Here is a 20,371-nt window from a genome sequence, read left to right as displayed (position 1 = left end):
ACACAGAAAGAGGAAGTCACTGTAGAATTAGAAATTATAACTGACATTAATCTCTTCGCCGGTTTCTTTCACAGATTTCCCAGTACCTGTGAATCGAATTCTGCATCTGTGAAACGCAACCAAAAGCTTTTGGTGACAAGTCCACATAAATTTAGCCATTTTGTTGGAGACCGCTACGTGGGAAATAAAAGGGGGTGGTATATGGCATTATGGCCGCTCTCCTGCAGAACCAGGCGTGGCGCCGCAGACACTTTTTAGCGGTAGTTCGGACTCTAGTGTTTAATGTTCCCAGGTGCTTCGCTGGCCCATTCTACACGGGAAGTGACGTGCGGACGGGGAAGGACCTCGGTTACCTGGAGACGGGAGGACTCGGCTTCTTAGTTACCCCGGGGTAGGACTGTGTATGTGTGGAACCTCCAGTGATTGGGGCCGGGGGGACTGCTGTGTGCAGCAATGTTCATCTACCTCAGCAAGAAGGTGAGTAGTGGGGGGAAGGCTGAACTCCAGACAGACACATACGTAGATATAGAAGGGAAGCAATGTGTAATTCTGTCCTTCCAGTTTTACAATTTGCACAGCTCTGTCAGGGCAGGAGAGCTTTCTATCTGCTGCAGGTCAGTAACGCTTGTGGGTCTTGTCCCTGTGATTGGACAGTGAAAGGAGAAGCAGCGCAGTGATGAGCACATCTTGCTGCTCTCTCCTCCTATCAGCATGCCCCTTGCATTGCAGCAATTAAGCTCCTGGTGCTGATTCTCCTTCCACCAGTCTGAGCTCTGCTGTACTGGGATTGCAAAAGTCTAACTCTGGTACGTGAAATATTTGCATTACAAATGAAAGCAGAACTTCTGAGATAAACAAATAGCTCAGTTAAAGAAAGCATAACAAAACATATTTATTATCAGTCCAGAGTCCAATCCAGTCCCCACCCCAGTTGTTTGTTTTTGCAGCGAGATGGCCTCGGTCTGATGTCCAGCATAATTTCATACATTTCCTCTGAGCCCGGGTCATCCTGAACTAGCCCACGGCTAGTGACTGGACTGTGAAAGGAGAAGCAGTAGACCAGGGGTAGGCAACCTCGGCCCTCCAGCTGATTTGAAACTAAAAGTCCCATGAAGCATTGCAAGACCCTAACAATCACCGGCATGGCTCCTAGAGGCAGAGGCATGATGGGATTTGTAGTTTCACCACAGCTGGAGGGCAGAGGTTGCCTACCCCTGCAGTAGACTGATGAGCTCATCTCTCTGTCATTCTGCTCTCTCCTCCTATCAGTAAGCCCTTTGCACTGCAGTAAGACTGCTCCTCGCACTGCTTCTCCCTCCCCCAGTCTGAGCTCTGCTGTGCATTGACTGCAGGAGACAGATCCTGGGTCCAATTCAGCTATTTGCCATTCTTGCATGACAAACAAATCTGAAGCAGACCTCCAGTCAAGAATATCAAGATAAAAAAAAAAAAAAAGAATAACCCAGTAAAAAGATAACAACATAAACCACTTTCACTGCAATATCTACCTTCAGTCCAGAGAGGTCCCAGCGGTAGTTATTTTTTTTTTTCGCAGCTAGTCTGATGGCCAGCTTCACTTCCTCTGAGCCCAGGTCATCCTGGACCCGCCCCCAGCTAGTGACTGGATAGTGAAAGGAGAAACAGTACAGCAATGAGCTCATCTCTCTATCACTCTGCACTTTCCTCCAATCAGCATGCTTCTGGTCAGCATATGAATGGATTGGCCCCTTGTACTGCTTCCTTCTCTTGTACTCCAGCCCTGCTGTTCTATCTGCCTGGAGTTCTAACAAGTAAGGAGGAGCTCAGGCGTCAGGCAGAGTGTTTGCAGCTCCACGATCCCGCCAGGAAGCTGATGCTGCGCAGCGCTAATCACAGGTAATGAGACATTTCCTGATCGGCGGATTCCTCGGAGCGCATACTAACAAGGAATGACTGGAGCTACTGGTGGCTTTCTTCTATCGGGCGTGCACATGTTCCCTCTTCATGCCTGTGATTGGCTCTACTTGTTCTAGCCTATGAGGCAGTAATGAGAAGATCCAGATGATCTCGCTTCTTGTCTGCCGTATCGGCCATAAGCAGAATAATGGTCCAAAGATCCAGCTGTCCAATGCAGCCATGCCAGTCTCTCTGGCAGTATGATTGTTCATGCTCCATACACAGCGAGATCATTGCTGGGGACTGTCGCATGCATGCAGATCATCTTCTTGTCTCTGCCTGTAACGCAGGCTTAACTACTTGCTTACTGGGCACCTAAACTCCCTTCCTGCCCAGACCAATTGTCATTTTAGCGCTGTCACTCTTTGAATGACAATTGCGCGGTCACAACATTGTACCCAAATGACATTTTTATAATTTTTTTCCCCACAAATAGAGCTTTCTTATGGTGGTATTTGATCACCTCTGGGTTTTTTTTTTTTTTGTTAAAAAAATTTAAAATGATGAAATAAAAAAAAAAATACAAAACCGTTTTATATTTTGTTAATAAATTTTGCAAACGGGTAGTTCTTCTCCTTCATTGATGGGCACTGGTAAGGCGACACTGATGGGCACTGATAAGGTGGCAGTGATGGGCACTGATAGCTGGCAGTGATGGACACTGATGGGTGGCAGTGATGGGCAATGATCGGCACACGGATGAGGCGCTCGCACCACTGGTAGGCATTGATAGGTGGCACTGATTGCTGGCACTTACATACTGTGGGCACTGAGGCTCTTCCTCTTCGGGACAGATGTCCTTTCATACAGAAGCTGGTGATTGTTTTTTTTTTTTTAAGCTGGTGTTCAACTTTTAAGTAAGAGTGATCTGGGCAGCTCTAGAGCCGCCTGATAACTTTACAGTACCTGGAATATACCATGGGCCCCCTGGGGCCACCCATAGTGGTTACTGGGCTCTCTCGTTCTTCTAGGACCACAGTAAAATGACCCAGCAGTGAGAACGGGAACATCCACTGCCCAATCTTTGGAGGGCAGAGGAAACATCAGGGGTCTTTTAGACCCCTAATGTCCCCATAAAGAGGACCTGCCACCTGCACATTTGTGCTGGTTAGCCCCCTTGTGATAGTAATAAAGTTAAAATTAAAATAAAACGTGTTACATATTAATAAAATTAAAGTGGATGTAAACCCAAATTTCTTTTTTTTTTATGTCATAATGTAGAGTATAAGATTTCCTATCATATGAGCCCAGTCTTGCCACAAAGAGTTAATCCAGCTCTGAGCAATTCTCTTTTATTGTTCAGTCAGATAAATCTTGACAGAGAAAAACTTTGTCAAATCCTCCCCCTTGCTGTGAGTGACAGGTGATTTACATATCTTGTGCACTAGCCTATGGGCCCTTTCACACGGGATGGATCAGTAATGATCCGCCCCGTGATGATTCACTTGCTCAGCGGGGATCGCTCCGTTGTCCCCACTGAGGCGGCAGATAACCGGGTGGTCCCGGCACACTGTGCCGGGACCGCCCCTGCCGGCTCTCCGCTCTCCTCTATGGGGGATCGGATGAAGACGGACCGTCTGTCCGTCTTCATCCGATCCGCTCTGCAGACGGATAGTAAAATAGGATTTTCCTCCGTCTGCAGAATCGGACAATAGCGGAGGCGGACAATAGCGGGTGTCTGCGGATGCTCATCCGCAGACACCCGCTATCCCATAGGAATGCATGTATGTCCGTATTTCATCCGCAAACGGATGGATGAAATACGGACATACTGTCCGCATGTGTGAAAGGGGCCTAAGAGACATGCATTATTTTTTTAATTCCCTCCCACTCCTGCTGCTATGCCAGGATTGGCTGATCCACACCTCAGCATAATTGGGCATGCTGAAGTCATGTGGTAACTTTCCTGTCTTTTCACTGGATGTTAGAGATCATAGCAGAGGTTCAGTGTAAGAAATACACAGGAGAATATGCATATTGACAAGGGGAGTGTAGAGATGGGTGGGGAGTCTACTGACATCGTGACTCCACCCACTGAGCTCCAGACAATAGACCCTCCCACAGAATATGCAGTTTTTCGGGTCTCATAACAGACAGAGGGGAGACATTTGACAGGTAAAGATACATGCAGGAGGCATGTATATCCTTATAGATAACCACTATGGCAGTAGTTTAGAAAGGATGACTTTGGGTTTACATCTACTTTAATTTTAATATTTTTTTTTAAAAGCCTCCTATAAAACCCAGATGCAAACACATGCATGTATGTAAACATAAGTTGCTCCACACATGAGGTACCACTGCCAGAGTGTGAACAATAATTCTGGGGCATAACTTACGATTAACTGATTAAGCCCCAGAAGATTTAACCCCCTTCCTGACCAGAGACGCTTTAACTGACAATTGTGCGGTCGTGCGACGTTGTACCCAAACAAAATTGATGTGCTTTTTTTCCCCACATATAGAGCTTTCTCGTGGTGGTATTTGTTCACCTCTGCGGTTTATATTTTTTGCGCTATAAACAAAAAAAGTGCAACTATTTTGAAAAAAACTCAATATTTTTTTACTTTTTGCTATAATAAATATCCCCCCAAAAAATATAAAAAAATATATTTTATTCCTCAGTTTAGGCCAATATGTATTCTTCTACATAATCGCAATAAGCGTATATTGATTGGTTTGCGCAAAAGTTATAGTGTCTACAAAATAGGGAATAGTTTTATGGCATTTTTATTATTCATTTTTTTTATTAGTAATCGCGGCGATCTGCGATTTTTATCGGGACTGCGACATTATGGCGGACACATCAGACACTTTTGACACTATTTTGGGACCATTGTCATTTATACAGTGATCAGTGCTATAAAAAATGCACTGATTACTGTGTAAATGACACTTGCAGGGAAGGAGTTAACCACTAGGGGCAGATGAAGGGGTTAAGTGTGTTCTAGGGAGTGATTCTAACTGTGGGGGGGATGGGCTTCAACTCACATGACAGCGAGCTGTCATGACACAAGGCAGAATTGGGAAATGCCTTGTTTACATAGGCACTTCACCGTTTTGAGGCTCCGTGACACGATTGCTGGGAGACTGGTGGACATTGAGTCCGCCGGTCCCGCGGGCATGGTCACGCTGTAGGTGGCACGCGTGCGCCTGCTAGCCCCGGCTCTTAAATGGGAGGTACAGGTACGCCTATTTGCCCACCTCTGCCATTGTGCCAATGTATATCGGTGGTCGGCAAGTGGTTAAAGTGGATCTAAACCCTTCCATCCTTTTCAGCCAAGGAAGCTGCCATCTTTGCCTCTGTTTGATCTGTTTGGTCAGCAGAGATAAGACAAGAGGTATTGCACATGTGAGAACAGTATAAACAAGGCCCGGGGCTCTCACCTTGCTTTCCATTTTTTTTCCGATCTGTTTGATCTGTAACTGGCATGGTGCACATGTGATCAGTTATGACTCCAGCAATGGTTTGACAGTTTGGTTGAAAACAGAAGTAAATGTGACAGTTAGCAGCGCCGGCATGCCTGGAATATAACTGTTTTTTGAAGCCGCTAAATCGCTGAGTTTAGTTCTGCTTTAACTCTAAACTGATAACCTATAGAAAGGCTTTGAAAGCATCGCCTGTGGATGATTTGGGGTAACATGGGCATTTTGAGTAAAAGGGACACACATGTCAATAGAAACAAAAAAAAAATTCTAACAAATCTCTATCATCCTTCGAAGTAGTATTACACTTTCAGCATTTTGCGTTTAACACATTGAGCACAAAAAAAAACCAACAACATTCCTCAGTAAACTATCTGTTAATATTTTTAACCCGTCATTTACAGTGTACAACTTTCAATGCTGCTCTCTCGATGCTGCTTTTCTGATCATCTGTTCTTCACAGGAAAGGGTTAACAGTGCAGTCTCTAGCCCAGGGGTGCCCAACCTGTGGTCCGGGGGCCACATGTTGCCCGTGGAGCCCTGTGATGGTGGCCCGCGACCCACTTATGTGGAATGGCGGGTTGGCAAGCCCAGATCGAAACAAGGAAACAAGCTGCGGAACAGAGCAGCATAAGCCGATGCTTCCTGTATAGCGCCAGAGTCACAGGTGGAGTGATACAAAACGCATTCTGCCTGGGACAGCAACAGCTGGTAATACCTGAATGAAGACTGTTATTAAAGGTAATTTTATTACTAAAATCGCAGCATATATGTGGGCATATCTGTTCTTCAGTGGTTACTGGGGTGCTTTTAAATTGATCTGCATGTGCAGCACAGTTCACCTGCGGGTTACCTGCACTGAGCCATAGACTTCTTCTAATAGCTGCTGGTTTGGTGCGTATTCAGAAAGTACACCACACTTGCAGGATATAATAGAAGTCTATGGCAAAGTGCAGCAACCCGCAGGAAAGCCTCAGGCACACTGGGCTGCACCCGTGGTGTGGGTAAATCACAGCGTATCAGTGTGAAAGCAGCCCTAGGCCCCTTTCTAAACGATCGGTCTGACCCAATTGGACCCTCCATTCACCTCCTCCGATCTGATCGATGGGGGAAAAAAAAAAAACAGAAGGTGATCGGATTGAAGGGCCCATAGAGTAGAGTGGGCTGTGTCCATGTCCGCTCTGCATATGCAGAGCGGACACGGACCTGTCATCCGCCCCCGTTCCATTCTTTGTGGCCCGTGACTGGTTACCAAGTCGCTTAAGTGGCCCTCATTCTTCAAAAGGTTGGGCACCCCTGCTCTAGCCAGTCTGTTAGCTTGGAGAAGGGAGGAGGAAGATGGTAGAGCAGGGGAGTGTTTTGCCATCCTAGGCTATAGGACTGTGCGTTCCTATTGATGGACACTGTAAGGGAACACAGCTCTGGTCCCTGCATGCAAGGGTGGCTCCATAGGATGCTACAAGGCAAGGAGTCACCTTGAAACAGGAAACCTGGGGCAGTGGTTATGGTACCCACCTAAACTGGGAAAGCTTAAAGTGGACCTTCAGTCATTTTTTTTCAACTTCCCGACTATGAAATCTTCTGCCCTTGTTGTTTTAACTTTGGATAGTAAATCATTTTTTTTTCTGCCAGTAAATACATTATACAGCCAACTTCCGCATTTGGCATGTCATTTTTTGGTGGGGGGGTGTGTACCCTCTCTTAAGTGGGACTTCCTGTCCCACTTCCTCCTTCCTGTTCTTGGCTGCCTAGGCGACTCCTCCTTTCGCCCTAGACGGCCCATCCCTGGCAGTGATCTTCTGGGACACAACTCAGGTCCCAGAAGATCGGCTGGCCAGTAGCAGAGCGCAGTGCGACTCGCACATGCGCAGTGCACACCCGGCTGTAAAGCCGTAATCTGTCTCGGCCGGGTGCCCACAGTTGCTATGACGGCACCGAGGAGAAGAGGGGGAGGGGAGCAAGGCTCTGGGTGGCTGCGTTACTAGACCATGGGACAGGTAAGTGTCTGTTTATTAAAAGTAAGCAGCTATCCTTTTTGTAGCTGATGACTTTTAATAAACTAAAAAAACTGGTTGAACTCCGCTTTGAGTATTGGATATGTATGGATTATTTGTGGAGACTAATGCCCTGTACACAAGAGCGGAATTTCCGTTGGAAAAATCTTGGATGCTTTTTCCGATGGGATTCCGCTCAAGCTTGGCTTGCATACACACGGTCACACAAAAGTTCTCTGAACTTTCCACTGCCAAGAACGCGGTGATGTACAACGCTATGATGAGCCGAGAAAATTAAGTTCAATGCTTCCGAGCATGCGTCAAATTGTTTCCGGGCATGTGTGGTCTTTTACGCGTCGGAATTGCATACAGACGAGCGGAATTTCCGATGGCAACTTTTTCTGACGGAAAAATAGAGCACCTGCTCTCAATCTTTTGCTGGCGGTAATTCAGACAGAAAAAGTTGGTTGGAGCATACACACGATCGGAATTTCCAACCAAAAGCTCCAATCACACTTTTTCCAACGGAAATTCCGCATGTGTGTACGGGGCATAAGAATATTGTTTAGTGTCACCTTAAATAGGGGTTCAATGCAATTACAAATCTGTAATGTGTACTTACCTTTGTTTATACAAAAAGATTATTGTTAATAAAATGATTTAAGTTCTAATCAAGATATCCGTAAGAAATATTCTGTTTGTAACAAGATAGTCCTACTTTGTCTGGTTTTATGCTTATGCACACAGCCGGTTTTCCCATTGGAATAAACTCCGATGGAGTTCCGAGAGAATTCCACTGAAACTGTCGTGCGTACACACGATCACGCCAAAGTCCGATCGTCAAGAATGCAGTGACGTACAGCAAGTACAACGAGACTAGAAAAAGAAAGTTCAATAGCCAGTAGCCAATAGCTTCCGTCTTGTACTTCAGAGCACGCGTTATTTTTTTGTCCATCGGAACAGCATACAGACGAGTGGTTTTCCCGTTAGGAATTGGTTCCGTTGGAAATATTTAAAACATGTTCTACTTCTAGGTCCGTCAGAATTTTTGTTAAAAAAAAAAACTCCAATGAGGCATACACACGATCGGAATATATGCTGAAAAGCTTCCGTCTGACTTTTTCTGTTGGACATTCCGCTCATGTGTACGCAGCATTACGGATATATTAGAAGGAATTTGGTACTCCTTATAATTAGGCATTTTCATAAACTGTATGCATGTTATAAGTATTCACACATTATACCTCACTCTCTTTCAGATCGCCATTCCCAATAATATCCAGCTAAAATGCATATCCTGGAACAAAGACCAAGGTTATATAGCATGTGGAGGAGAATCTGGATTGCTGAAAGTCTTAAAGCTGGAAATGCAATCAGGTAAATAAATGGCGTCTTTTCTGTCTTTCACTAAGGAATCCTTTCAGTTTAGGTCTGAGCGGCTGGAGTTTACTTAGTATCATTTCCCCTGGAAGCAGATATTAGCCTGAAGGGTATGTTGATGTAAGTAAATTGGGATGATCCTACAAGGCAGAGCCGTTTATTCAGGGATGTTCCTGGAGAGTGTTCACTGGTTGTGGGCACAGAATATTATCACTTGGGAAAGGAAGGAAAAACAGGAGCAAAGACTTTTTGAGGCTAACACTTGTGGAAGGTCAATATTTTTTCAAATCTGTACAGAGATTCTGTACATTCTGTTCTGCCTGGTAGTAATATCCAGGCTCCTCCGGAGCAGAAGGTGTTGACAGATCTCCTTGGAAGACATTTAATTTATCACCTTCTGGAACATCCGTCTGTTTTACTGTGTCCGGCAAGTGTAAAGACAAGCAAATATACAGCATAAAACAGCTTTTAATGAATCTATGTATTCTTTCATAATCGTAATCATTTTTGATTCAGCTAGTGTGGATACCTGAAAATACCACATGCCAGGTGAAAGTTAAAAGCTGTCTTGCAGTGAACTTAAAGAAAAGAGATGGGTAGGTTTAATGGTGGAGTAGAATAATGGTATCTGCAGAACTGTGGAATAATGTTCAAATGTTTTAAAGAGGAAGTAAACCCTGATGGGTTTACTTCCTCTTTCATTCCCTGCAAAGGCAAAGCATAATGGACTACTATGCATCGCATAGTAGCCCATTATGTGTCACTTACCTGACACAGGAGCCAGCGATGTCACCGCTGTCCCCTGTAGTCCGGCGCATCCATCTTTTCGGTGGGGTCTCGCAGCTCTGCCGCTGTCATTCGGCAGAGCCGCGATGACGTCACTCCCGCGCATGCGCACGGGAGCCGACACGCGCGGAAGCTCCATTTTTGGAAATGCCACGCTTAGTGCGCCTGCGCGCCGCTGTCTACGGCGCATGCGCCGTAGACAGCGGTGCCTGTCTTCGGGCAAATATCTCCTAAACCGTATAGGTTTAGGAGATATTTCTTGGACCTACAGGTAAGCCTTAATCTAGGCTTACCTGTAGGTCAAAGTGGTTTGTAAGGGTTTACAACCACTTTAACTGTAACAGTCTACCACCGCACACCATGTTGACTCTGTAATCTTCCCATCTAAAGTTATCAGGCCTGACTTTGATTACAAAAGAATGATTTGCTTCTCAAAGGGTTAACAAGTAATACACCTCATACACCATTGCTATTTAGCCAGCAGTGGTGTATCACAGGTATGGCTGTATTACTTGTTAACCCTTTGAGCAGCAAATCAATTCTTTTGTAATCAAATTTGTGATTTACATTTAGAAGTCAGGCTTGAAAACATTAGATGGGAAGATTACAAAGTCAACATGGTGTGCGGTGGTAGACTGTTACAGTCTAAAACATTGGAACATTATTCCCTTTTTCCTGGTATTGATTCTGGAAATTTGTACTTTGACTTTTAAATAACGAGACCCCCTTTCACACTGAGGTGGTTTTCAGGCATTTTAGCGCTAGAAATAGCCTCTAAATTGCACCTGAAAACCGCCTCCCATTCATTTCAGTGTGTTTTTTTGCCACTGGGGCGGTGCGCTTGTGGGACGTTAGGAAAAGTCCTGCAAGCAGCATCTTTAGGGTGTTTTGATAGTGCTGCATACAGCGCTCCCAAAATGCCCTGCCTATTGAAATGAATGGGCAGTGCTTCCAAAGCGCCTGAAAAGCACTTTGAAAGCATCACAACACAAGCATTTTTAACCCCTTCTTTGGGGTTAAAAGCACCCCGTTAGGGGCCATAAAGCACCACTTAAACAGCACTAAAGCGGCCGCGGCTCAGAGTGAAAGGGGTCTTAGAAACTCCATACTCACTCTCCCTGTAGCCCTAGCACTAACTTTTATTGTAACCCTAACGCTGAACTTTACACTGACTTTCTAATTCTAACACCCTAACACTGAACCCTTCCTGTAACCCTCACATTACCTGTAGCCTTAACAATGACTCTAAACCTAACACTAACCACTCCTATAACCCACTCTATAAATCCTCCCTTTAACCCTAACACTAGTACTAACCTTTCCTGTAACCCTCACACTAACACCAGCCCTTCCTGTAACCCTCACCCTCACACTAACATTAACCCTTCCTGTAACCCTCACACTAACACCAGCCCTTCCTGTAACCCTCACACTAACCCTTCCTGTAACTCTCACACTAACACCAGCCCTTCCTGTAACCCTCACACTAACATTAACCCTTCCTGTAACCCTCACACTAACATCAACCCTTCCTGTAACCCTCACACTAACATCAACCCTTCCTGTAACCCTCACACTAACACCAGCCCTTCCTGTAACCCTCACACTAACATTAACCCTTCCTATAACCCTCGCACTAACATTAACCCTTCCTGTAACCCTCACAGCTAGAGTAACCCTCATATTAACCCTTACACTAACTCAAATGAACCCTCCCTGAATCTCCCACATTCACTCACACTTACTCTCCCACGCTGCCATTCTAACACTTACTTTCCCTTCTATTATGCTGGATCCCCTGTGCCGAAACTATCCCATTCTGTGTGGAATTCCTGGAACAGGAATCTACTGGTTTGATAAAATTGTACTTCTACTCTGAATATATGTTCTTTATTTCCAGATGATTCAAAGTTAAAAGGCCTTGCTGCTCCCAGTAATCTTTCCATGAATCAGACTCTGGAGGGACACAGCGGTAAGATCTAAATAGCAAAACATATATTCGCCAAGCCACACAAGAATAACACATGTAAAACTCAATTCCCAATGCACTAGGATAAGGATTATTTTCACAAATAAGTGACAGTTATTTTCAGTTCATTCCAATTAGATTTGAAAATTGCAGTCACATAACTAAATTAGAGTGTCTTTACCTTTTTGATATAGTATCTTTTTTTTTTTTTTTTTTTTTGCTGTGTTTTGTAAATGTAAATTGTAAAAGATAATTGCAGAGAGTGTTACCCCCGTCAAATAGTACTAGCTTCTGGTGTTAACAGTGACTGAAAGTGTCTATGAAGAGTAATTCCACGAAGAGATAAATAGACTAATGAAATAAAATGCTAATTAATAAAAAAATGAAGGCTTTTATTACTCAAATGCTCATTTAATGCAGAGAAAGAACCATTCCATGTTTTATGGAAAAAAAAAAAAAAAACTTATCATGCGAAAAAACCCAAACATTTAAAGCATCCAATGTGTAATTTTTTGTGAACTGACGGGGTTAGTCCAACATTTTGGTCCATGATTGTTGCCTTCATGAGTTCCAAGATTTCTAGATTTGTGTTGGTCATTAGAAGTGGTTTTACTATGCCCTAGATGTTTAATTTTTTTCTTTTACCAATATAGAAAGTGCAACAAGAGGAGAGTCAATGCCCCCCGGTTGTAGTAGGAGTGGCGAAAACTCGAATGCCGTGTACAGACGATTGGAATTTCCGACAACCAAACCGTGGATTTATTTCCGACGGATGTTGGCTGAAACTTTTTTTCGGAAATTCCAATCGGCAACACGTACGAATGGACTAGAAAAAGGAAGTTCAATAACCAGTGCAGCTCTTCTGCTTGATTCCAAGCATACATGGAATTTTGTGTGTCGGAATTGTGTACACACAATCGAATTTCCGACCGGATTTTGATCTCGGAAAATTTGAGATCCGGCTCTGAAATTTTTGTTGTCGGAAATTCCGACAGAAAATGTCCGATGGAGCCTACACAGGGTTGAAATTTCCGACAATAAGCTTATATCGAACGTTTGTTGTCGGAAATTCTGATTGTGTGTATGTGGAAGCATTTCTGCCTTGCAGCACTAGAGTCCTTGGTTCGAATTCTGGCCATAACAATATATGCATAGAGTCTGCATGTTTTCTGTGTCTTTGTGTACATTCCTCTGGGTACTTTGGTTTTCTCCCACACTCCACATGATACTAGGTTAACTGTCTCCCTTATAAATTGTCCCTAGTGTGTGTATGAATGTGAGTTAGGGACCTTAGATTGTAAGCTCCTTGAGGGCAGCGACTGATATAAATGTATAATATATATGTAAATTGACAGTCCTATATAAATAAATACAGCTGGAAACTTTATCTGGGATATTATCTTGTGAAGTTCCCATGAGGTTTAAAAGCCTGTGGTTGATTTATACTACATTATTCCCATACCTCCCAACTTTTTGAAATGGGAATGTGGGACACCTATTAGAAAATATAGGCATAGGACACAGCCCTCTGCCATGTTGCTTTAAAGTGGGTGTAAACCCACTTAAAAAACAAACAAAAAACTAACACCTGCAATACAAAGGCATAATGAGCTAGTATGCATAGCATACTAGCTCATTATGTAATACTCACCTGAGATCGAAGCCTTCGCTGCGGTGCCCGTATGCCGTTCCTGTGGCTGACATCACTTCTGGGGATCTCTGCCGGGTATTGCGTGCTGTGATTGTCCGGAGCCGCGATGATGTCACTCCTGTGCATGCACGTGGTAAAGGCACACTCACTGAAGCAACGGCACATACATGCCGTTGCTTCAGTTTGTGTCAGTGCGCATGTGCCAATGAAGTTGGCACATGCAAATACAGGGGTTTAGGAGATATCCTGGGTAGGTACAGGTAAGCCTAATTATATAGGCTTACATGTAGCACAAAGTGGTCTGTAAGGGTTTACAACCACTTTGAAGGAGAATTATACAAAAAAAAATGATTAGTTAAACCCAATAGTGCTTCTTTCTTTATCATACATCACGGGACACAGAGCAGTTATTCATGACTATGTGGGTTATACGCTACCTCTAGGTGATTGGACACTGGCAACCAATAGCAAGAAGGTTCCTCCCATATAACCCCTCCCATATGGGAGTTACCTCAGTTTTTCGCCAGTGTCTTCAGGTGATGGTCATGAACGTGAAGCTCTTCAAAATTTCGTCAATTGAGTGTCCCAGTGAGGACGTTGTTACCGGATCCGTTCGGATGGCACGAAGCTAAAGGAATTGTACCTGAGCCTCGATGCAAGAACGAGGTTTTGCTTGTAATGTGTCCTATTTAGGCGCTGGACCCTTGGATAGTGGTATTCTGGTCATTATCTTGCCCAAGATAACCCAAAGGGTGCTTTACAGGCCCAAGGGTGTGGACCCCAAGATAGGGGACCCGGTCATTGAAGGTCCACAGAGGCACTACCTGCCGTGATGGGGGAAGATTGGGCCTGGCTTCTCAGGTCCTGCAACGTGGACTGGTGAGTACTCCCTCTGGGATTGCTGTATTCCCCTCTGACTGTGTCTTTTCAAAGCTGTTACAGAATGTCTCCATGCTGTGTTTTTTATAATGATGAAACGCTGTCGCATGCGGAGACGCTGCTGCCATACGAACGCGCATGCTTTTGCCGTACGGTTGTACGCGTGCGCCGTTGAGGGGATTTTCGCCTCGTACGGTCGGCACTCTCCAGGCTCGCATGCAACATATTTTGGCGCCACTATACGTTCGGATACCACGCCTACCGCGTGGATCGTATGACGCCATTTGGAAACCTCTAAAAAGAGGCAGTTCACCTGGTGTGTGCGTGGAGGCATAGAGCTTGTTGGGCACGTGAGTCTGCAGGCTTTGTAATAGCTGCTGTATACTGGATTACAGTTAGGCCACGTACACACGGGCGGATTGTCTGGCCAACTAAGTTCGTCAGACAGTCCGTTCAAAATTTGCATGAACGGACTTGACCACACACGATGAGCAGACAGTCCGCTGAAAGCGTGCGCGATGACGTGTACAGCACGTACGACGGGACTAGAAAAACGACGTCCTATACACTGCAATGCAACCTTCGGCCGTGTAAATCCTTTCTGAGCATGCGCCATACTTAGTCCGTCCAACTTGCCTACACACGAGCGGACTGTCCGCTGAAACCAAGTTTGGACGGACAAAACCAAGTTTGAACGGACAAAATTTCGGAAATTCCGTAAGACTTTGTTCGTCAGACAGTCCGCTGAAAAAGTCCGCTGAAGCCCACACACGAGCGGATTGTCCGCTGAAACACGGTTGGACAGACAATCCGCCCGTGTGTACGCGGCCTTAGAAGCTCAGAGGGAGTACTTTCCTCCCATACTTGTAAGCAATGTCTTCCAGGAAAAGAGGAACAGGGAGCAAGACCAATACAGGGTTAAGATTACCTCCTTTAAAAGCAGGAGATCAAACTCTTGAGGATATTATCCCAGCTTCCCCTGAAGGTCCTGCAGCTTCTGGCTTGGCTGAACCATTGCATTTGTCAGGCATTGTGGCCACAACTGGTGTCCCTGCCTCGGCTTATGTTACTAAAGTTGATTTGGCATCCGCATTATCTGGCCTTGAAGGTAAAATAGCAGGTATGATTGCCTCGGTAACACAAGCAGGGAGAAAACGTAACAGATCTCCCTCTCCAGAACCTGATCATGATGGCGAGACATCTGAGCATCAGGATTCTAATAACCAGGCAGGGCCTGGGGACCCAGACCCAGAGTGGGAGGAGGATCTGGTTGCAAAGTATTGGGAAGAAGGAGAACCTGAGGACTCTTCAACGGGAGAGTCTAGCTCGGACGAGCCATTTTCAGCCTCCCATTCCCAAAAATTATTTGTCCATTCTCTGACGGAGATGGGTTGAGCTGGGTTTAAATTACCCTCCTGTTCTACTTTGGGTTCTCTTCGACCTCAGCAGGGTTCTCAGGCATTTCCTGTGCATCCTTTATTAGAACAGGTGATCTATGCAGATTGGGATCATCCTGACAGGATATATTTACCTCCAAAAAGGTTTCCCCTCTTGTATCCTATGGAGGAGAAATTCAAGAAGAAGTGGGGTACACCTCTGGTGGATGCCGTAATTTTCTTCAGTAAATAAAAATGTTACCTGCCCGGTGGATAACGCCTAGGTATTTAAGGATCCGGCCCATAAAAAGCTAGAAATCTTGCTAAAGGCCTCCTTTACAGTAGCTGGTTCAGCTATTCAGCCAGCGATAGCGGCTATTGGCATCTGCCAGTCCTTAAAGGATCGTGTTAAAAAATTGGTCAGGAACCTACATTGTCAATGAGAAGCTACCGAGGAATTTATCGGAGCTCCCTCACACCTTGTGCTCTGCAGTAGACGCATTAAAAGATGCAATCCAACAGATGTCTCGCTGTGCACTTCTGTCCGTGCATATGCGCAGGGTCTTGTGGCTAAAAAGCTGGTCGGCCGAAACACCATGCAAAAAGCTTCTTGCAGCTTTTCCTTTTCATGGGGAACGCCTGTTTGGCGAAGATCTTGATAAGTATATCCAAAAGATCTCAGGTGGAAAAAGCGCATTGCTCCCTGTTAATAGGAAGAATAAGTGACCCTCCTTTAAGATTCCCCGTGCTCCAGGACCTAGTTCTTCTTCTCCCAATCGGTATGTATGGCCTCAACAGTCCGGTTTTAAAAAAATGCAGGGTCAGAAAAAACCCTGGACTCAAAGGTCAAACAAGCCCAGTTCTAAGTCTAACCTGTGAAGGGTCGCCCCCCGCTCTTATGGGTGGGGGGAAGACTTTGGCTGTTTTTGGATGCTTGGATAAAACAGGTTCAGGACAAGTGGGTCATCTCCATCATAATATCAGGTTACAAGATCGAGTTTCGGGAGTTCCCTCCAACTCATTCTTGAGTTCAAGGGTTCCAGTGGAACCAGAGAAAAGGAAATGTCTGCTCCTAGCCTTAGAGCATCTGCAAAAGCAGGGAGTAATCATTTGAGGTCCTGCACGGGGGAAAGGTTCAAAGGGTTTTACTCAAACCTGTTCACCGTACCGAAACTGAATGGGGAGGTAAGGCCCATTTTGGACCTCAAATCTCTCAACCTGTTTCCGAAGTTTCCGTATGGAATCAACTCGCTCAGTGGTAAACTCCCTAAAGAAAGGGGATTACTTAGCATCCATAGAAATCAAGGATGCATACCTTCATGTGCCCATCTCCATGCCGCATCAACGGTTTCTCAGTTTCGCGGTAGAAGGGCGACATTTTAAATTAGTCGCATTGCAGTTCGGTTTAGCCACGGCTCCTTGGGTCTTCGAAAAAATTCTGGCCCCTATATTGGCGGTCCTAAGATCCCAGGGAATTGCGGTGTTAGGATATCTGGAAGGATCGACTCCATAGTGGAACTCGTCCGGAGGATGAAAAGAGGAAAAACTATCTGTTCGCCTTTGTATGAGGCTATTGGGCAAAATGGTTGCGTCTTTCAGCGCAGTTCCTTATGCTCAATTCCACTCCAGGTTGTTCCAGAGCAACATTTTAAAGGCCTGGAACAAAACCACTCTAACTTTTGGATCATCCTATGGTCCTGTCCCAACAGACTCTAAGGAGCCTAACTTGGTGGTCAAAAACCAGCAATTTAAAGATCGGAAAATCCTTTCCACCAGTGGCCTGGAAAGTTGTGACCACGGACGCCAGCCGTCTGGGCTGGGGAGCAGTTCTGTGGGAAGCGTCGGTCCAAGAACAGTGGTCTCAAGCAGAGAGGGCCTTGCCCATCAATCTCTTGGAGATTCGGGCAGCCTGACTAGCTCTGCATTTCTGGACGACCAAGCTGCAGGGTCTCCCGGTCCAGGTTCAAACCGACAATTCCACAGTGGTTGCTTATATCAACCACCAAGAGGGCACCAGGAGTGTAGTGGCTCAGAAAGAGGTGGATCACATATTAAGATGGGCAGAGAGGCATGTGCCGTTTCTGTCGGCGGTATTAATACCGGGGGTAGACAACTGGAAGGCAGACTATTTAAGTCACTAAAAGTTGTTGCCAGGGGATTGGTCCCTTCATCCCGAGGTGTTTCTCCAGATTTGTCAGCATTGGGGGACCCCGGATGTGGATCTTCTAGCATCCAGGTTCAATGCCAAACTGGACAGATTTGTGTCCAGAACCAACGATCCTCTTGCAGTCGGGACAGACGCATTGGTGACTCCTTGGCACCAGTATTCCCTGCTGTATGCCTTTTCTCCAATTCAGATCCTGCCGCATCTGCTGCGCAGGATACAAGAGGAACTAAGACCAGTGATCCTGGTGGCCCCAGCCTGGCCCAGGATGTCCTGGTACACGGAAATTGTGAAATTGGCAGTAGGGGACCCATTGCTCCTTCCGTTACGCCCAGATCTATTGTCCCAAGGACCAATATTCCATCCTGCTTTATGGTCGCTGAATTTGACGGCCTGGCTATTGAAGCCAGGGTGTTAAAGGACCGCAGGGTTAGAGGTGCAGCCTTGTCCACTTTGATAAATGCTAGGAAACCGGTTTCCAGGGCCATTTACTACAGAGTTTGGAAATCATACATTTCCTGGTGCGAAGGGAAAGGTTGGAACCCTCGTAAGTATACAATTGGAAAGATCCTTGCTTTCTTTCAGCCAGGTGTACGCTTAAGATTGGCCTTGGGCACAATTAAAGGTCAGATTTCGGCCTTATCTGTTTTTTCTCCAAGGAACGATTTCAGCCCATTTTTTGGTGCGTACCTTTGTTAAGGGAGTGACGCACCTAAGACCACCGATTAAGCCCCCCTTATGCCCCTGGGTCTTGAACTTGGTACTGTCAGTCCTTCAGTATCTTCCCTTTGAGCCTATTAAACAGATTCCTTTAGTCCTATTGACCAGGAAATTAGTCTTCTTGGTGGCCATAACTTCGGCCAGAAGAGTGTCGGAGCTAACCGCCCTTACATGCAGAGAACCTTACTTGATTCTGCACCAGGACAGGGGAAGTCTTGCGTCCTCGTCGAGAGTTTTTGCCAATGGTAGTTTCCAATTTTCATTTGAATCAGGATATCATTCTGCCCTCCTTTTTTCCAAATCCCGGGTCTAAGGAAGAAAGGTTACTCCACTCGCTGGATGTAGTACGGGCTATTAAAGTCTACTTAAGGGCATCAGCCCCATACAGGAAAACCGACTCTCTCTTTATTCTGCCTGAGGGTCCTAAGAAAGGACAGGCAGCTACAACTTCAACTATCTCAAGGTGGATTCGCCAAACTATCATTCAGGCATATGAGTGGAGGCATAGTATTCCACCGAGAGACCTGAAAGCACATTCCACTAGAGGGTTAGTGCTTCGTGGGCAGTGCATCGACAGGTGTCTTTGGCTCAGGTCTGCAGGATAGCCGCTTGGTCTTCAGTTCACACATTCACCAGATTTTATCAGGTGGATGTCGGGTCTCGAGAAGAGACAATCTTTGGTCATAGCGTGTTGCAGGTGGCCTTATAGGGCCAAAGGACAGTTGGGACTTGTCTAAGCTGTGTATCCCTGCCCTCAGATGCATTGCTTTAGGACATCCCAGATAGTCATGAATAACTGCTCTGTGTCCCGTGATGTATGATAAAGAAAAACAGATTTTTAAATACAGCTTGCCTGTAAAATCCTTTTCTTTGAATACATCACGGGGCACAGAGATCCCTCCCGTATTTCCTGGGACTCTTCATTGCTTGCTATAAAACTGAGAATCCAAGAAGTCAGTCCCAATCTTCCCCCATCTTGGGGTCCACACCCTTGGGCCTGTAAAGCACCCTTTGGGTTATCTTGGGCAAGATAATGACCAGAATACCACTATCCAAAGGGTCCAGCGCCTAAATAGGACACATTACAAGCAAAACCTTGTTCATGCATCGAAGCTCGGGTACCATTCCTTTAGCTGCGTGCCATCCGAACAGATCCGATTACAACGTCCTCACTGGGACGCTCAATTGATGAAATTTTGAAGAGCTTCACTTCGTGACCATCACCTGAAGACACTGGCGAAAAACGGAGGTAACTCCCGTATGAGAGGGGTTATATGGGAGGAACCTTCTTGCTATCGGTTGCCAGTGTCCAATCACCTAGAGGTAACGTATAACCCACATAGTCATGAATAACTGCTCTGTGTCCCGTGATGTATTCAAAGAAAAGGATTTTACAGGTAAGCTGTATTTAAAAAATCTTTTATTTTTTTTTTTTTTTTTTTTTTACCGCTAGTATTCCTTTTGATCTGGCTTTTGACATTTTACAAATGCAGCAATTTAGAAATTGGATGAAAGGTTTAGCACTGGGAAACAATTTTTGAAACATAAATAGTGCATTTATATACAACTACGGTATATAGATCAGACCAAAATGAGGGACAAATGTGGATGAAAGAGATACAAAGGGACTGTGTTTCAAACTGACTATACTTCAATTGATTTTGACAAGGTTTGAAGAGATTCGTATATATTAGGATCTGACATTCTAAACTCTCTCCACTTCTGCTGCAGGATCTGTACAAGTGGTGACATGGAATGAACATTTTCAGAAATTAACTACCAGTGATCAGAATGGACTTATTATTGTATGGATGCTGTACAAAGGTAAAAACTAGTGGTGATGGTGCATTTTGGACATTCATGAGCAAATGATCCTAGCAATCCTGTATATGCTTGACATTATTGCACTGTTCTGCCACATCTAAACAGGATAAGTTGATAAGAAAGGTGCAAATCCATGAAGAATTCAGGAACCAGTCAGGCTTATATGGGGCATTAAGCACCCATCAGGAACCTGGAGCACTGATGAGTAGCAGTACATTTTCAGGCCCCTATTACTTGGCACCTGGGCTTTATCGATTCCCAAGTTCT

At 45.2% G+C, this 20,371-nt stretch overlaps 1 protein-coding gene and 1 pseudogene across 2 annotated transcripts in view; both read left to right on the top strand.

Annotated features, from left to right (window-relative positions):
• Positions 1 to 310: 310 nt before the first annotated feature.
• WDR35 (WD repeat domain 35) overlaps positions 311 to 20,371 on the top strand; it is a 109,767-nt gene continuing 89,706 nt past the window's right edge. The window contains exons 1-4 of one of the 2 annotated variants that reach the window (XM_077488829.1): positions 311 to 477; positions 8,615 to 8,732; positions 11,422 to 11,493; positions 20,012 to 20,104. In XM_077488829.1, coding sequence (XP_077344955.1) covers positions 454 to 477; positions 8,615 to 8,732; positions 11,422 to 11,493; positions 20,012 to 20,104 — 307 coding nt within the window. In that variant the 5' untranslated portion in view covers positions 311 to 453. The remainder of the gene's footprint in view (positions 478 to 8,614; positions 8,733 to 11,421; positions 11,494 to 20,011; positions 20,105 to 20,371) is intronic. The other variant, XM_077488828.1, reaches the window with a different exon arrangement.
• LOC143989957 (uncharacterized) lies at positions 10,139 to 11,382 on the top strand (annotated as a pseudogene).

This window comes from Lithobates pipiens, unplaced genomic scaffold (assembly GCF_037356315.1).
Source record: "Lithobates pipiens isolate NorthernLeopardFrog02 unplaced genomic scaffold, aLitPip1_a1.2 Scaffold_18, whole genome shotgun sequence".
Lineage (NCBI taxonomy): Eukaryota > Metazoa > Chordata > Amphibia > Anura > Ranidae > Lithobates > Lithobates pipiens.
The sequence above is the reverse complement of the archived record's forward strand: the minus strand, read 5'-3'. Positions and strand labels throughout refer to the sequence as shown.